The 18,844-nt window shown below is 37.7% G+C and overlaps 1 protein-coding gene across 4 annotated transcripts; it reads right to left on the bottom strand.

Moving 5' to 3' along the window:
* Nucleotides 1-2,872: 2,872 nt before the first annotated feature.
* LOC108326039 (rab GTPase-activating protein 22) lies at nucleotides 2,873-17,251 on the bottom strand. Of its 4 annotated transcripts, none has more exons than XM_017559279.2 (12): nucleotides 17,051-17,249; nucleotides 16,558-16,748; nucleotides 16,185-16,280; nucleotides 14,479-14,582; nucleotides 5,991-6,169; nucleotides 5,325-5,447; nucleotides 5,146-5,234; nucleotides 4,388-4,493; nucleotides 3,952-4,049; nucleotides 3,548-3,796; nucleotides 3,370-3,453; nucleotides 2,873-3,246 (listed from the first exon to the last, which is right to left on the bottom strand). In XM_017559279.2, exons 2-12 carry the CDS (start codon nucleotides 16,681-16,683, stop codon nucleotides 3,235-3,237), a joined length of 1,266 nt encoding a protein of 421 aa, XP_017414768.1. In that variant the 5' UTR covers nucleotides 16,684-16,748; nucleotides 17,051-17,249; the 3' UTR covers nucleotides 2,873-3,234. The 4 variants fall into 4 exon arrangements, with proteins under 4 accessions (XP_017414768.1, XP_017414766.1, XP_052730238.1 ...); XM_017559277.2 differs by having other exon boundaries at nucleotides 2,873-3,277; XM_052874278.1 differs by lacking the exon at nucleotides 5,325-5,447 and having other exon boundaries at nucleotides 2,873-3,277; nucleotides 17,051-17,251.
* Between the last annotated feature and the right edge of the window lie 1,593 nt (nucleotides 17,252-18,844).

Here is an 18,844-nt window from a genome sequence, read left to right on the forward strand (position 1 = left end):
CGATGAAGTTTTTACTCAACGCTTGGTATCGTTAGAAGAAAAACTTAATTGTTAAATGCTACCCCAATAGTAGGAAATCAAAAACTACTTTGTTGTTCTGAATAAACATTAAATGTCATTAAATGTTCAACGTTCAAAAATAACAAAAGTGATAAGAAAAGACATATCTGTTACATTCACAATCTACTCTATTTTTTGTAGATGAACTATTCTACACGCATCCACAAGTTTCAAATCAAAATTTCAGAAGTGGGACATTAGATGCAAAAGAGATATTCGCAAAATGTTCTTCACTTGAAGCGATGTCCTAAGGAAAGTATAACCTACTTCAAGCAAAGTACTGAAAAATCATATTCGCTCTGACAAGTTGACTTTATCCAACGGTGTTGTACACGAAGAAAGAGAAAGCACAAGAATCAAGGCCAAGAGCTTAGTCTAACAAAAATTTATACAAAAAGCCTTTAAATAGAAGAGCCTTTAAAAGAAAAAATCAAGAGGATAGTAAGAAGATAGCATACAACAAAATATTCATCCTAAGAAGTGCTAAAAAAAAGAAGTAAAACAAAGAGCTCAAGAAAAAGAAAATATCTAAGTAGAAAAGGAGAAGAAGAGAAAAGAAGAAAAGAAATACTCTTGAGCTTCATTGTTATATTGCTTAGTGATTGTAAGAAAGAGAGAAAGAGAAAAAAGAGAAACACCTGCGAGTGTTTAGCTTGCATTGTATTATAATCACATCCTTTCTGCGAGAGTAATAGTTTGAACGACTACTAAGCAATATTTAATTACAATTCTGAAGAGAATTAAAACACTTATTGAACTCAATTGAGTTAAGAAAATCTAGGCAAGGTTGCCTAGTACCAGGAGTGGTGCGAATTATACTCATCTAATATGGGGTAACAGGTGGTTATTCGCTGACTGTAAACCAGGAATTGTGAGAATACTCATATAATCTGGGATAACAAGTGGTTATTCACTGACTGAGAAGACCAAGAATGGTGTGAATATTCAGTTGTAATCTTGTTGAAGATTATAGTGGAACCCTTTGCGGAGGAGACTAGATGTAGTTCAGTTAGAGTGAACTAGTATAAAATATTTATGCATTTATCTCTTCTTTTGCCTAAACACTTATCTTACAAAACCTGCAGTTGTGTTTTTATTTCTAAACACAAAAACCTTCCAAGCTAAATTATTACTCTTCAACAAATAAAGTTCTTATAAAATCTACAATGTACATTTTGAATAGCACGAAAAAAGTAATTCTTGTTATAATCACTTTTTAGGTTAAGCGTCTAAGTGTTTAAAAGAAAATCGCAAAGATTGACAACATGCTATATTAGAAGGGTTGAAAAAAATATTTTCATTAACACTATTCAACCCCCCTAATGTTTTTCAAGTATTTCAGAGGTTTTAATAAAATGTTTCCTTAAGTAAATTAGAATTACATACAACTTTAAAAGTTATCGAAGAAACATCTTCTCAATGCATGATGATTTACTCCATTTGAATTCTACCAATAATGTTATAGAAGAAACACCTTCTCGATGCATGATGATTCACTCCATGTGAATCCTATCAAGAAATTTTTTTCTTGTACCATACATGTATCATATATGTCTGAGGACATCTAGACCACATGCATCTAGATGTACTGAGTCCTATATATCGACCAACCAAAACAATATTCTTCACACGTTCAAATACATCTTGACCACTTGTGCCTAGATGTACTTGACCCTCATCGTATGATCTCGTATATAGACGACTTGGTCAAATACATATCGACCAACCAAAATTGACAATTGGAAAATGTTGACTAAGTTGACTAACTTAAGATCGTCATTAAAGTATAATTAAACCGATAAATTAATCAAAGATTAATCAAGATAATTAGTTACTTGAGTTATGTCCATCTAGATAAAAAGTCCACATTGTATAATAACACAGTATACAAAATACATTAATTACATTAATTAATTTTCATATTTATTACCTTTTTATGCATTTCACTAACTTAAAATGTTAAAGTATTTTCTTAAGAACAGTTACGTATACAAAATTTTCAAGTAAATATTTCAAAGAGTTTCTTTAAATATTTGATTTAAAAAATTAAAGGAATGAAAATATTTTCAATATCCGTGGATGTTGTATAAAAAGTCCATCTATTCTTTTCACAGATAACCAAATTCTTTTAAACAAGTACCGAATATCTGCTATCCCTACCCGGCCCCTACCATCCCTAGCCAGAATGATAGAAGAATTCTTTTTTCAACAATATAATCATTTGTCATCCCTAACTATAAAGTTATGGAATCTTCTATACTTTTGCGTACATAATTGAACCGCAGGAGGATTTTTAGCTTTCAATTTAACCATCATTAATTTTCAAAAGAAAAATCATGTTTATATTTAGGAAAATGATACTTGAACAATCATTTTTGACAACATTTAGACACGCGCACACGTGTCAAAATCTGAGTGATCTAGTTGGAAAAATTAAATGAAAATGGACCACTCAGATTTTGACACGTGTGCACGTGTCTAAATGTTGTCAAAAATGATTGTTCAAGTATCATTTTCCTTATATTTAATACTAAAACAAATCTTTTCGACGGTTCAGCTTAGCTTAGCTTTGTGTTAATATTCAAGATTTCTTAGTCAAGTTTTGAAAATACCCTCTCCTCCAAAAATAAATTGTCAATATTCCATACACATCAAAATTATTAATAAACTTCCAGTTATTTTTAAAGAATATATACTTTACATATTTGCCAGCTCTGATTTGACATATAATGAAACATGAAAGACTCCCAACAACCAAATGAATAGATTTCGTGTCCTCCGAAAAAACAAGCATTTCCATATTTCAGACACATTAAAACTATAAATATACTTCCCTTTATTTTTTTAAATATATTAATAAATTACACTTTAGAAATATTTAACAAAATCAAAATTATAATATACAACTCACTAAAATCGACCTAGTTGTAGAGAATTTAAATAATTTACATCATATCCTAAGTTCAAACTTCATTTCAACAAATAAACCAAATAAATGAATTTTGTATCTAAAGTTGAGGTTTTCTTGTTCTCTAGACCTTGCAACATCGTCATAGAAGTATTTTTCAAAGAGAAGGAAAAAATGAAAGAAAGAAAACAATGGTCTGTGAAGAGCAAGTGAAACCTCAGAAGCCATCATATAGTTGCAGGAGATCTATATTCTTATCTCTGTCATCACTTCTTGGTCTGCATGGAAAAACTACCAACCTTCACACATCTTTGTTGGAAGAAAAACAATAAAATGATTTAAATAACATTATGGGCCATAAGAGCTGATTTTTCTAAACAAAGACAAAGAATGGAACTTGCCTTGCTCAGGTATTTTTTCTGAATTTTCAGTGCTTCAGTGCATGCCTTTTTAGCATCAAGATTTGAGGTGATGTCACCCAAGATCTGAAGAGATAGTTTCATGTGAGATAGATGCAGAAACATATGCAACAACATTATGTATGAATCCATAAAGGGAGATGGAAACAGAGAGAAGAACCTTGACAACGTCATCAACACCCTTGGCTTCATTCAAAATCCGCCGATTCTTGATCTCAAGAACACTTGCAACAAGAAAAACAGCCAGTGCACTATGTTCCTCTGTATAGCCAGTCTTCACATTTTTTCTCTCAAATTTTCCATATTGCTTCAAAACTTTGTCATTTGCTGGTGAGGTACCTCTTGTTTTAGAATCTGGATCCTCATAATTTATGAAGATATTTGGGTTGTATTCCATGCCCCACATCAACTGGAAACAATCTATATTATGTCTCAACAATGAGCTATGAATGTGAAGTACTCTATCTCATCAAGAAATGCTGAGGAACCAGAAAAATGGTAGCTCTCAACTTTTAAAAGTGCATTTCTTGAGAAAAGTTATATTGTTGTTGAAACCATCCTTACCTCCCAAAGGTATAAAGTATCTGCAAAAGAAAATTCTCTTCGGAAAAGAACCATAAGCATCCGAAATGCAAAGAGATACTCTCCTCCATCTAAATCCTCTGAAAAATAAAAGATGAAGTTGAAATGAAAAAACAAAATTCTTGGTTCTTTCACATCGATATATAGAAGAATGCTTCATCATGCAATGTCTCCCTTCATTAGTCGTCCCCTTAACTCCATTGACAATGAATTTTAATAAAAATCAGACAGGTAACTCTACAGTTTTCTGTTCTTATGCAATCTCGGAATCATTGTCAAAGAAAAAAATATTTCAACAAACGTATACCATCTTGGATGCATTTGACGCTGAATCTGGTTCAAATATGAAGATAAAAGAATCTGAGATATGAAACTATAACTCAGCACCTTAGAAGCTTCCTAGAGAAGTTTTACGTACCAAGGTGATGATGAAGCTTAGGGTCAACTGTTTTTATTATCTGTGAGAGTGTAGCTAACTGAGATTGGACCCCCATTGAACTTGCACTGCACCTGAAGTTCTCTCTCTAATATGAAAACAATAGCAAGAATGTAATTGCAAGTGAAAAATACAAATTGAAAGCACACGAAAACAAAATTGACAGCAAGAGATAGACTATACTAAATATTATCCAAGTGAATCAGAAACACTTCTTTATTTGAACTAGCTACAGTAATATGTTCAACTGCAGTATAGTCAATTGATTTTCCACATTTGAGAAAGGACTGGGTACAAACACTAATAAAATAATGAATAAGCCACTACTTTTTCTTAAGAAATCAGTTCCAATCCCAACAGTAGTGAGTCTGTGTTCCAGGACTTAACATACACCTCTTTGTGCAACAAAAATTTCAGGAAATATCGAAATCATGTATGTGAACTGAATAGAACAGGAACGAAGTTAGAGAAATTCCATCCTTTTCTAGTCTCAACTCACAAACTTTAACAAAAAGTACCAAATAAGTTGTGAGAATAGCATCCCTGAGTACATGCACAAAAATGTACAAAAAATCAAAGCATGAAAAGAATCAGTCCGATGGACAATTAGGCATGTGTTCTAACATTTTCTCCAGGCAGTATTCACTAGATTGTGGTTGCCCATTATCGATTATCCAACCAAGAAATACATATAATTAGCACTTTTAGGCAATTTGTTTGAAGTATTATGTCTGTCTTACCATCCTTCGCATTGCACGGTCAAAGCACCAGTAGCAATCTGCTTCATTCTCAATAAGAATAATTATAGGTGAGCAAATATCATTCATTCCTGCAAAGAAAATAACCCTTTGAGAACGTCTGAGACTTCTCAAAGCCATTTCAGTTCAATATCTACAAATGGAGAACTATAACAATTCACCTTGTACATAACCAATATCATTGTCCAACCAAGCATAAACTGATAGCACATCCCAAAGTTTTGCTTGATTAACTTCACTTTCATAAAAGACAAGGGCCCGATCTGTTCGAACAACATCCAGGCCTACATTGCAAAAATAATCAATTGCTACCATGGCTGCTTGTTAGAACAAATTAATTATAAATAAACACAAGCAGACAATTTTTAAGCAAAATTAACAGCATATGACCTTGTTCTGTGAACACCATGGAACAGATGCCATTGACATCACAAGCCCAAGGCACATATTCTGCCTTAAATGGTATCCAAAATTTTCAGGTCGCTTTTCCATTTTAATGACTTCCAATTTTTGTTAATTAGCTGTATTTATGAAAGTATAAACTATATGTTCAGGATATTTGTCTTATTAGCATTGAAAATTTACTTGCTAACAAATTGTGTGAAAAGTACTGATAAAATTGTGGCCTTACACCCACAAAAAGAACACAACCCAAGCTTCTTTCATTGATCTATGAGACAACCTGAGTACATAAAGAGTTCCAACTTTTATGAATCCGCAAATTTATGATACTAGCTTTTCAGGTAAATGAAGTCCAAGAAGCAAAACTTTTGAACAAAACTAAAACCGAATAGAATGGAAAAGTATTTGCAGAATCAGTTACGTACCGATCTGATGTAATAACTGCAACCACTGCAAAACTTTCTTGTCTGAAGTCTGGACAGTTCCCAAAGAAGGATCTATTATCTGACCATCATCATCAATGAGGGGTGTAGTAATAAATTTTCCAGAACCAATGACTGGGACCATCCTTTGACATTCAGCTTTCCACATATCATACTGCCCCCTGAGTAATAAATTTACAAAACATGTCATTCTGTTTATTTTCAATCAATGCAAAGAAGTCACCCTCTCGAGTCTAGATTATTTGGCAGATAAAGCAAACAAAACTAATCTTATTGTTCGTATATTACGAGGCACCAAGGCCAAGGATTAATAGGAAGCATGGCATCCAAGAGATAACAATTTTGGTCTCACAATTTTGATTAGAATAATAAAGTATGAAGATTTGGCTAAGTGCTGCAACAGCAATGGTAACAGTAACAGTGGTTATAAATGAAAACAAATGATAGGAAGCAGGTAGTCTATATAGCACAGCTTCGGACATGTCACAAACATGTGAAAATGGAGAAAAAAACAAGACACGGAGACACAGCACACACACAGAGACATCGCTGCAAGGAATAGTATGTTGCTAGTGGTGCTGTTATTGGGTCACAACTGAGAGTAACTGATAAGGTTTTTTAAAGAACAAAAAAAATTAAATGAAGACTCAAATGGAATATGGATGATTTTTATTTTCTGCAGAACAAGAAAATCAGTAAGATATGAATATCTCACTTCCCAGAGCCAAGCTCCTTAGAGAAACCAAGAATGGTTCCCTTTCCACTAAACAAAATAACCGTCCTCTCCCAAAACTTCACTGCCTGATTCTTTTTAAAACAACCACACCCCTTTCTCTCTCTTCTAACCAACCTATTCCTCCCTAGTGTGCCACGTCACCCTTCCTAGTCTTTTTTCTCTCATATACTCTACCCCATCTATTCTTGATCTTTTCTTCTTGGATCAAGGGCTCATTCAGCCCAATAAAGTTTGGGTCTGTATCAATACCCCTTTCTTGAAATAGAGCCTTGTCCTCAAGGCTAAATTCTGGAAATTGGCTTTGAATTATCACTTCATCTTCCCAAGTAGCTTCGTCAACATTTTGTCCCTTCCAATGCACCAACACTTGCTTCTTATTTTCACCCCTCTGTGTGATGTTCCGAGTCGCCAAGATCCCCTCGGGAACTAATAATTCCGCTCTGTCATCCTCCAACCCAGTAGGAATATGCTCCTCAACCTTATACTTACCCACAGCTCTTTTTAATAATGATACATGAAAAACAGGATGAACCTTTAAATTTGGTGGCAATTTCAGTCGATATGCCACTTCCCCAATTTTCTCCACAATCTCAAAAGGGCCATAATATCTAGCACTTAATTTTGGGTTGACCCTGTTCATGACAGACTGCTGCCTATTCAGTTTCAATTTTAAAAACACAAGATCACCCACAACAAAGTGTCTTTCCTTTTGATGCTTATTGGCTTGAGTCCTCATCCTGTCCTGGGCACGGAGCAAATGGGATTTTAGTTGCCTTAACACCTCATCCTTCTCTAAAAGATCTTTCTGGACAGCTTCAACTCTCACTTCTCCTTGCACCACTTGCACAATCTTGGGGGGTGATCTCCCATAGACAGCTTCAAAAGGAGTCATTCCTGTAGATCCATGATAAGTGGTGTTGAACCAAGACTCTGCCCAAGGCATCCAGAGCACCCACGTTTTGGGTTGGTCAGTGATAAAACACCTTAGATAAGTCTCCAAACACCTGTTTGTTACCTCAGTTTGTCCATCCGATTGCGGATGATAAGCTGTGCTCATTTGTAATTTGGTGCCTTGCATCTTAAAGAACTCTTTCCAAAACAAACTCATGAATACTGGATCCCTATCACTCACCACAGAATTGGGAATCCCATGAAGCCTCACTACCTCCTTAACAAATATTTCAGCCAGAACCTTTGCAGTATAAGGATGTTTAAGGGCCACAAAATGACAGTATTTTGTTAAACGATCAACAACCACCAATATGGCTTCGAACCCTCTAGATCTTGGCAGTCCCGTAATGAAGTCAATACTTAGATCCTCCCAAATCCTTTTCGGAATTGGTAGTGGTTGTAGTAAACCACCAAGAGCTGTTGTGATGTATTTTTGCCTCCGACATGTGTCACAAGCTTGGACAAACTGTTGGACATCCTTTTTCATCCCTTTCCAATACAAGTTGGCTGCTAATCTCCTATATGTACGATAGAAACCTGAATGACCACCTTGGGGAGTAGCATGAAATTCTTCCAAGAACTTAGGAATTGATAGGTTCCTAAATGGGGAACCTAATCAAGAACTCTCTTCCTCGCAGAAAAAGACACAGAAAGAAGGAAACTGAATTCTATTCACAGTAAGAATCACTGTACATAATGGAAACCGAGGCTTAACCCTCTTCACAGGTCAATACCTGTCAACAAATCAATTCATCAAAAAGTCCCTTCTAACTATACAGTCAATCTATTTATACAGTCCTCTCCCTTCTACCCTAATCCCCTTTCCCCTTACTCTATATCCTAACAATACACCCCCTGCAGAACAACCTTGTCCTCAAGGTTGGAATCGGGAAGCTTGAGCCGATGGCATTGTGATATGGTCTGATCATAGGAAGGAACCCGCTGCTACTACCTGCACCCAAAAGTTTCACTACTTTTTACATCATCATTTTTCAATTGGGATTCCATGAGCAATGGCAATAAACTGAATCCCACGTTGTGCAATTGTGCTTGCAGCCATTGCTTCATGTTTTGTACCAATCTCATCAATTACCATAACTTGTGGCCTGTGATTTTCAATTGCTTCTATCGATACCTGCAACTTCAAGTCTGGGGGTTTGGGTGGTGGTCGAAATAAGAGACCGTATTTATGGGACGCGCCACTGTCCATCAAAATTAAAGCTCGTTTTTCCTCAATTTCTCCTTGCAATTTCATCTTTTTGGGTTGCGTCAGGCCCCCAGCAGAAAACGCAGAAAGCTTCATCTGCATCTGAGCCAACTCTGTCTCTGCCTCTGTTCCATCTTCCTCCTCGTCCTCAACCATCATCAACATCCTCAAACTTCTTTCTGGGCATTGATGACCTGGGCCGAAAGCCCCTCCACACCCGAAACAACTTTCCTCCTTCCTACGTTTCGCAAACGGTGAGTAGGGTAAATTCCCAGAATTTCTCCCTCTGTTATCGAAGTTTGACTTCGCAAGCCCGCTCGCCTGTGTCACCTCCTTGCGCACCGACCCACTATTCTCCGCTGGCCTCGTTCGGTTCTGGGTTTGTCGACTGGGTTCAACCCGCGACGCCACCCCGCTCGGTCTACTCCAATTCGTCAGGTTTCTTCCCATTCCTCCTCCTCTGGTCTTCGCTCCTCCGTTAAGTTCCTCCCCATCCCGTGCGATTGGCATCGCGGCCATCAATTCCTGAGGATCAAGAAGACGCACCTTGTTGCGTATCAGTTCTTGCAACCCAGCCTCCACATCCCTTGAGATCCGCTTCGCTACCATCACTTCCTGCGAGTCATACAGTTGGACTTGGTTCTGAATGTCCACTTGCAATCCCGCCAGAAAATATCCTGACAGCTGCTCGTCCGGTACCCTCTTCGTTTGTCCTGCCAATTTCTTGAAGTCTCGTACATACTCGTCTACCGTCCCCGTCTGTTTCAACAAACGCTCAACAATTGTTCCAAACCTTATCACCATAGCTTTCTTCAGTCCTTCCCAAGAAGGATTCTTGGCTTTAGCCTTCCAGGCTTGGATCCAATAGCCAGCACTTCCCTCCATGCTACTGTATGTCCGACGCACTTTTTCTTCCTCTATCACCCCCTGGGTCTCAAAAACTGTCTCCGCCCTAGCAATCCATCCCATAGGATCAAACCCTTCGAAAGTGGGTAATTCTACCCTTGTCCTCCAACTGGGTTGCCCTTCATGGCGTTCACCCCTTGGCTCTCCCACTTCCTCCTCTTGCCTCCTTTTGTTCTCGTTGACGGAGGCTTGGCTGTTGTCCGACTGTTGGCCCTCCTGGTTGCTGGTTCGCCCACTCAACATTTTCATAATTTCTTGCAAATCTTGGCGTATTGCTGCGTAATCTTGGCATATTGCTGCCATGTTCATTCTCAGTTCGCTGGTCCTCCTCTCCAAGGTATCGTTTCTTCCTTCCATGCCTCCACCCTTTCTTGATTACTTCTTGATCCCTTCTTGATCTAGCAGTCCCCTCCCAAGCGAATCCGGCAGGTCGGACCAATTGATAGGTTCCTAAATGGGGAACCTAATCAAGAACTCTCTTCCTCGCAGAAAAACACACAGAAAGAAGGAAACTGAATTCTATTCACAGTAAGAATCATTGTACAGAATGGAAACCAAGGCTTAACCCTCTTCATAGGTCAATACCTGTCAACAAATCAATTCATCAAAAAGTCCCTTCTAAATATACAGTCAATCTATTTATACAGTCCTCTCCCTTCTACCCTAATCCCCTTTCCCCTTACTCTATATCCTAACAGGAATCCAATCTGATTTTTCCGGAACAAGAAGGCGATTTTTATAGTATAATACTCCCTGCTTGTATTCGTAACCCGCATGAGCATGCCCACCCTGTCCTGCCTTCACCTCTTCAATTATCTTCTTTAATTTATCATTAGCATGCACTTCGGCATTGAGTTCTTGCCAATCTAACCAGATTGGAAAATACACCATACTATTTATTTCCATTTCTTCTCTGTTGCGAGACAAAGCATCGGCCCCCTGATTCTCTTTACCAGGCTTGTAAACAATCTCAAAATTATAGCCTAACAACTTTGCCAACCAGTTTTGTTGTGCCCCAGTAGTTATACGTTGCTGCATTAATTGTTTCAAACTCTTTTGATCTGAGAAAACAGTAAATTTTCTACCCAAAATATAAGGTCTACAATGCTGTATTGCCAATGCTACCGCCATCAATTCTCTCTCGTAGGCCGATTTTGTCAAATTACGAGGACTCAAAGCCTTGCTATAATACCGGTGCGGTGGTAATCCTTCGTTTAAGTTCTTCAAAGGCTTCTTGAGCCTTCTCATTCCAACCAAAACCATCTTTTTTAGTTAACTTTGTTAGGGGTTTGGCTACCTTACCATAATCCTTAATGAATTTACGGTAGTAGCTTGTAAGACCCAGAAAACCACGAACTCCCTTCACATTCTTAGGGACAGGCCACTCCATGACGCTGTTAATCTTGGCCGTGTCAACCGCAACTCCTTGTATTGAGAAATGTGCCCCAAATATTAACACTTTCCTGCCCAAACATGCATTTTTCCTTGTTTGCAAATAACTGGTTAGTTCTCAACACTTCCAACACCCTTTCCAGTAATTGCAAATGTTCTTCCCAGCTACTACTGTATACGAGAATGTCATCAAAAAACACCAGTACTCCTTGCCGTAACAACGTACGAAAGACTTCATTCATGAGTGCTTGAAAGGTTGAAGGTGCATTCATTAATCCAAAGGGCATCACCAGGTATTCGTAATGACCCTCGTGTTCTGAATGCAGTTTTTGGTATATCTTCCTCCTTCATCCTAACTTGATGATAACCCGAACGAAGATCGAGTTTAGAGAAAAACCTGGCACCATGCAACTCATCCAACAATTCCTCGATAACCGGTATGGGAAATTTATCAGGGATAGTGGCTTTATTCAATGCTCTATAATCAACACACATACGCCACTTGTTGTTTTTCTTTTTCACCAAAATTACGGGACTGGAATAAGCACTCTGGCTGTGCCGCACATAGCCCACCTCTATCAATTCTCGCACTTGTTTCCCAATTTCATTCTTCTGATGGTAAGCATAACGATAGGGTCTCACATTAATAGGTTCCTGTTCTGGTTTAAGATTGATCCTGTGCTCCTTCACACGTACAGGTGGCAGCCCTTTTGGTTCCTCAAACACCTCACTAAATTGCTGCAACATATTGTCCAGGACGCTCCTCTGCTCTGAGCTCAGCCCATCACTCTCCGTTTTTCCTTGATCTTCCAATAAACCACAAACTAACATTACCAAGGAATTCCCATGAGGAACCCCTCTCAGCAACCTTTCACCTTGATTAGTTTGTACTTTCATAATCTGTTTTTTCCAATCCACCGTAGTTTCTCCCAACGTCGTTAACCACGACATTCCTAATAATATATCCATATCCTCCAAGTCAAAGAGAAATGCATCGATTTCAAATTCTCCCTCATCAAACCTTACCTTTATACCTCAACAAACACCTTGAGTTTCTAATTTGTGTCCATCTCCCATTAAAATCTTCATTTGTTTTGTCCTTTCCCACTTCCAACCCAACGCTTCAACAAGTCTCCTAGAAATAAAATTGTGGGTAGCGCCACTATCTATCAAAAACAACATAGGAATCTCTCCAATCATTCCACGCAACTTCATTGTTCTCGGTTGATCATCATTGTCGCTCTCAATAGTACAGATATTTAATGCCGTGCACGGAGCTACAACCTCGTATTCCTCTTCATCGTTGTCGCTTTCCTCTTCTCTCTTGTCGCATTCGACTTGGATTTCCTCGTCAATCATGATGACCCGAAGCTGTTTCACCGGGCATCGATGGAGGGGTCCAAATAACCCACCACACTTATAACACAAACCTTTTTGTTTTCTGTCCAAGAGATCCTGATAGGTGAGATGATTGGCTCCTCTATCTTTAGGTCCAGTTCTACTTTGTCCACCCCAATCTTTTTTTTCACTTGGGCCTGGTCCATTTCCTCCCCAATTGCCCCCATTCTGTTTTGGGCCAGTTTTACCCAACACACTAAAGACAGGTCGGTTTCCCAATTGGGTTTTACCATCACTACGTGGCTCACCTCTTCCCTGCCACATTTTGTTTCTCCCTGACATCTCCACATCAATTGCACGAGCCACATTCATCATGCGCCCCCTAGAGAGAGGGTTTGCAACGTGTAAACTTCGCATTCTTGCGCGAATTTTGGCTTTTAACCCTTGAGTAAAGTATGAAAAGAACTGTTCGTCATGCATTCGCGGTACCTGTGTAATCAAATATTCAAAACTTCTAATATAATCCTCCACACTTCCTGTTTGTTTCAGAGAAACCAATTGATCATAAACACTACCTTCACCCATTCCTCCATATCTCTCCAGCATCTCTCTTTTCAAATCTTCCCATGTTAACTCCTCATTCATTCAACAGAGACTGAAGAAAATGTATCGTGCTTCCTTCCATACATAGATGGGCAAGGTTTACACGAAGGGCTTCTCGTGTCTCTTGGACATTAAAATAAACCTCTGCCCTCGCAATCCACCCTGCGGGATCTTCACCGTGGAATGACGGCAACTCTATTTTCTTCATCGATTGGCGAAATTCCAACAAATCATCTCCGTCAAGTTGTTTCATACTTGGAAACACCTTCGGTATAACCTTTACCGAATTTGTTTTCTTCTGTTCCACCGACCCCTGTCCTTCGTCCTCGTTCTCTCTTCCCTTCGTAAATCCTGACATTAGGTTGAGCAACTTTGATTGATTCTCAGCTGCCTCCTTACGTAATATTGTGATCTGCTCAGCGGCGTCCTTACGAACATTCTCCAAATGGGTTTGGTTCTGCAACGATTCGCAACTAGCTCCTCAACAATTGCCTTGAGTTTGGTCACTTCTCCTGCAACGAACCCTACCTTCGTCTCATCATTCTCCTCAGCTACCGGTTCCCCTTGAGTATTGTTCTTCTTCAGTGGCATTGTGTGCGACTATCCGGCAGGTCGGACCAATGATAAGGTTTTTTAAAGAACAAAAAAAATTAAATGAAGACTCAAATGGAATATGGATGATTTTTATTTTCTGCACAACAAGAAAATCAGTAAGATATGAATATCTCACTGCCCAGAGCCAAGCTCCTCAGAGAAACCAAGAATGGTTCCCTTTCCACTAAACAAAATAACCGTCTTCCCCCAAAACTTCACTGCCTGATTCTTTTTAAAACAACCATACCCCTTTCTCTCTCTTCTAACCAACCTATTCCTCCCTAGTGTGCCACGTCACCCTTCCTAGTCTTTTTTCTCTCATATACTCTACCCCATCTATTCTTGATCTTTTCTTCTTGGATCAAGGGCTCATTCAGCCCAATAAAGTTTGGGTCTGTATCAGTAACAGTCATAGCCTTGGCTGCTCCTAAGCCTTTCTTCTCTTTTGTGCCAAACTGATCAACAATACTTGAAAGCTGGAGTCAGCAAGAAAGCACTGCAGGATTCATGGATGACAGCTAAGTATAGTCAACTTATTTGATTTGTTTTAATTTCCAAATATGTTAGTCACAACAAAAGTGATAACATGATCCCTTTTCACAGGAAAAACAAGACAAAGTGAAAAGTGCACCAATAACATCAATTGTCTTAGAAACAACACCAATTGCATTCCTAATGAACATAAGCCTGAATCCAGAAGAAGATGACAGATTTTATAGAGAAACATTTAAAGGAAAATATACCTCCTGCGTTGCTTGAGCTCATTCCGTTCTTCAAGTGTACTGTTAGGATCATAGCAACCTAGCAAGAACTCCCACACTTCCCCTTTGATTGAAGGATGGACACCCTAAATAATTTATAGAAATAAGTGCAGGCACAAATCAGAAGGAATAAAACTTGATCAATTATATGATACTGAATTTAACTTTGTTGGTGTACATTGTATGAAAAATATCAAGCACTTGAAATGGTCATCACAAATAATCATCTTATGGTGTATCTTTTATGGAGAGTGTCTCAAAGGCATTTGAAGAACAGGGAGGGGGGTGTCATCAACCAACTTATGCTCATAGGTACAAAACACATTAACGATTTTATACTTTGGCAACACTTCTAATCATTTTATTCTCAAGCAAGAGCGTCTGGGGCTTGAAGAATACAAATGCCTTGGCCAGATAAATGAATGATGACAACAGGGATAGAACTATAGCAATTAGGCATTTAGGTTCTAAGTGTTTCAAAAGGATAAATGATCCAGTAGTTTGATTTTAGCTGTTTTCAAGCCCTTGCCAATCACCGTGTGTGTCTTTAGCTTTAAAACAAATTAGCAAGTCGCACATATGAGATCACAAGAAGTTGGCTTTGGGGCAGTGTAAATCTGTCGATTTGCTTCTCTACCCTGTTCCTTTTTCCCATGATAATGATGGACTTTGCAAACCTTTTTCTTTTGTATTAACTAATTTTTAAAAATTAATTTGAAGTTAAAATGAGCCTTTTTTGGTATACTTTATTTGACTATGGAACTTGGTGGCCTAAGGTAGTTTTAAAACTTTAAAAAGTCTCATCTAAAACAGTCTAAAATTATAAATTTCAATAATTGATTATCAGAAAAACCCTAATTTTCCAAATACACACACGTATCTCCCTCTCTCTCTTCCCTTCTTCTGAGTTCCTAGGTTCAAAATAAAAACTCACCCTCTCTCTCTTCCCTTCTTCTTAGTTCCTAGGTCCAAAATAAAAACTCATACTATTTCATTGACTCAACAATAGTTGAGATGAGCATATTAAGTCTTGGGGACTTGTGAATGACACGTATAAAACATTGAAGACTTCACCAAGTCACATGTCTCAAGCTCATTTTGTTTTTGACCAATTGAGTTTGTGCATGCGTGATCAAATGTGCTGAGAATTATATTAGCCTACCTACTACAACAAGACTCATCATGCCATAAACTAACTCTTTGCAATGTTTAAACTATTGAGTTAAGATTTAAGGCATATTAATGGTTTTATGCTTTTTGTAACATTTCTAACCAAAATGTTAGGTTCTTTGAGGGGATACATAGAGGAGATTTGACACCAATAAACTATGAACAAACCCAAATAAGAGAGTAAGATACCAGTTAAAACCCAAAATCTCAAGACAATAAGTTTGTGGGTATTTTCTCTTTATATATTAATCTTCTTGTTCAGTTTTTCCCAGGATGGAACTCAAGCGCACACTTGACATAACAATTAAGTTTTTATATTATTGATACGGTCTCAAACTATAGGGAAAGGATCATGTAATTGAACTAGTGTTTTCAGAGTGATTGCAAATCCGAAAACAAACAGAGGCACAAAAATAGAGGCAGGAAGCTGAAAGAAAGATAGCTATTACTCATTAATCGTTATAGATAGATTCCGCAACAAAATTACAAGCACTGTGCAAGTAAACAATAGAAATTACCCCTCGCTGAATTCGTCGTAGCACTTTTGCAATATCCAAGTGACCATCTGCAGAGAATGATGCTAGCCATCTTCTTTGACTTAGAGTTTTGCCAGCCTGTGGAAACAGAAAATGCAGTGTGTAAATCATAAGACTATTTTTCCTTTTGCAAAATTCCTAAACACCATCTATGTGGTATGCGTGGAAGAAACAGAAGCACACATTTCAATCTTGCGCTAGTATGAATGTGTGACACATCACATTCAAAGGGGTACCAAGTGCACAATCATTCCAAATGAAATTAATTGAATTGGTGTGCATTAGTGATCAAAATAAAATGACCATGCACTAAGAAGTGTACCAAGAAAGCATTGGTTGAGAAGCAAAAGCTCACCCTTGGTTTAAAACGAGGGGCGGGAACATCAGCTTGGCATTCTGGTCGAATGGGGTAGAAGGCATTCAACTCAGTAGTTCCAGCACTCTTCATAAGAACCCCAAACAGTCCCCCACAACCAATCATCCACCAACGCCAAGCTCTTCAATTCAAACTATTCCCTTACTAGAGACCCATCTCAGCATCAATTTCTGTTCATTGAAGAAACTCAACCCATCAAACAAAATTTAATTTTTTTTCTTCATCGAAGGAAAATAAAAAGAAAGGGTCAAATCCACTTGGTTCGAAATCTTTCGACAAAAAATACCAAGTCAGGTGCCTTAAACTTGTCAAGTTGTCGGAAAAAACTAAATTTTAAAAAAAAATTACGTATCAAATCGTTTTTATTGGTAATACCGATAACGTATGGCTCGTCAAAGCAGGTCCTGGAAAATCCAGTTGGGGAAACGTTTGTGACGCAAATACAAAATCTTGGGCGAGGAAAAGGAAGTACCTTGGCAAGATTGAAAGTGATCTATCAACGCGATGAGGTGAAGGTTGTGGAAGGAAGGTGCGAGAGATGGAATTGAAAGAAAGAGAGAAAAAGTGGAGAACGGAATGTGTCGCAGGAAACGAAGGAGAGAGAAAGATGGAAAGCAATGAGTGTTGAATAGGATAATTCGCCCAATGACCAATGATTGTTGACGAGGAAAGGGAAGAGAAGACTATATATATATATATATATATATATATAGAAATTTCAGGTGGGTAACTGTTTGTATATTCATTATGTATATTTGTTAGTGATATAATATTTGTCTATATATATCTTATGTGTAAATGTCTCGTTCATATAATAAAATATAATGTTTTTCTTTTTCCTCTTCTCTCTCTTTCCTCTTAGATAGTATCAAGAGCTGATCTAAGTTCTTCCATGGCTTCCGTTCTTTTCTTCTTCAGCCTTCACTCTGAAAATGTTATTTCTTCTTCTTCCTTTCCACCTCATACTCTGAAAATGCACTCTGGTAACAAGTTCTTGCCACCGTGAAAGGTCTAAACCTGACCAAATTCTTGGAAGGTCATGATATTCCCTTCCAATTTCTCACTCCCAAGGATGCGATTTCTAACAGCATCACTTCAAATTTTCTAAACTATGATCAACAAGATCAATTGCTTGTTGCCTAGCTCCTAGCTTCTGTGCCCCTTCTCACAAAAATGGTTTATCTTTCTTGATAACAAAAAGATTGTTGACACCTTCGCTGCTATTGGTTCTCTGATTAATTACCACTAATGATCGTATTAAAGCCATTCTAGATGGTTAATTATGACAGTTTTATAACTTCTATTCTATCTCTCATTGATTCACACACGGTTGAAGAGATTGAATCTTTACTATTGTCACGAGAAAAATGTTTTGACAAACAAAAGATCAACAATGATAATATTCCTCTCCAAGCTTATCTCACCTCTGGGCCTTCGTCTTCAAACAACAACTACAACTCAAAGAACAAAGCTTTTCATTGTCTGCACATTTAAAATTGTCTGCACAGCTGAGCCTCAATGCAAGGAACTGAGCCATGGAAGAAATCCTCCGGTGAAAGAAACCTACATTGATTAAATCTGGAGAGCTTAAACATCGTGAGGAAGAGCTAAGCCCAAAGGGGTTTTAGGAAGGAAAACACTAAAGCAAAAAGTTAAGTCACAAGAAAGTCTTGCATAGGAGGAAACTTCCCCTGCTGAGCACTAAAGATTCGAGTTGAGTGTCAATCTATATTTTCTAGAAAAATAGAGTGTTAGGAGTTCTTCTCTTAGACCTTTTTCTTAGGATTTCTCTTTATATTCATTGTAATATTTTAGATAATCATGAGAGAGGGATAACAACTGGTAACAAGAATCATCAACATGACTAACTCTCTTGCATTGAAGTTGAATGCATTAATACGTTAGTTTTCTGTATTATATATATCATTGTTGTTATTCATGTGTTAATGACATGGTTTATGCTTTAATACTTGATGAATTGATCGTTCATTTTATATAATTGATGTGAATTGAGTTGGGAAATTAATCTTATGTCTAAGATCCAACCAAACTATGTAATGTGTTTAAATATTAGGAATAGATTTAAATACTTTGTTGAGTTAAAAGTTCTACATTTAAAGCAATTATTCATTTATTAGTAATTGAGGAATCAACGTTATGATTGAGATCCTGAGGTTCTAAATTCAAGTGATTAATTAGAATTAGCTAAAAACTTTTAGTGACACGGATAATTGCATTGATATATATTGAATAAGTAAAAGTACAG

The sequence above is a fragment of the Vigna angularis genome, chromosome 3 (genome assembly GCF_016808095.1).
Source record: "Vigna angularis cultivar LongXiaoDou No.4 chromosome 3, ASM1680809v1, whole genome shotgun sequence".
Taxonomy (NCBI): domain Eukaryota; kingdom Viridiplantae; phylum Streptophyta; class Magnoliopsida; order Fabales; family Fabaceae; genus Vigna; species Vigna angularis.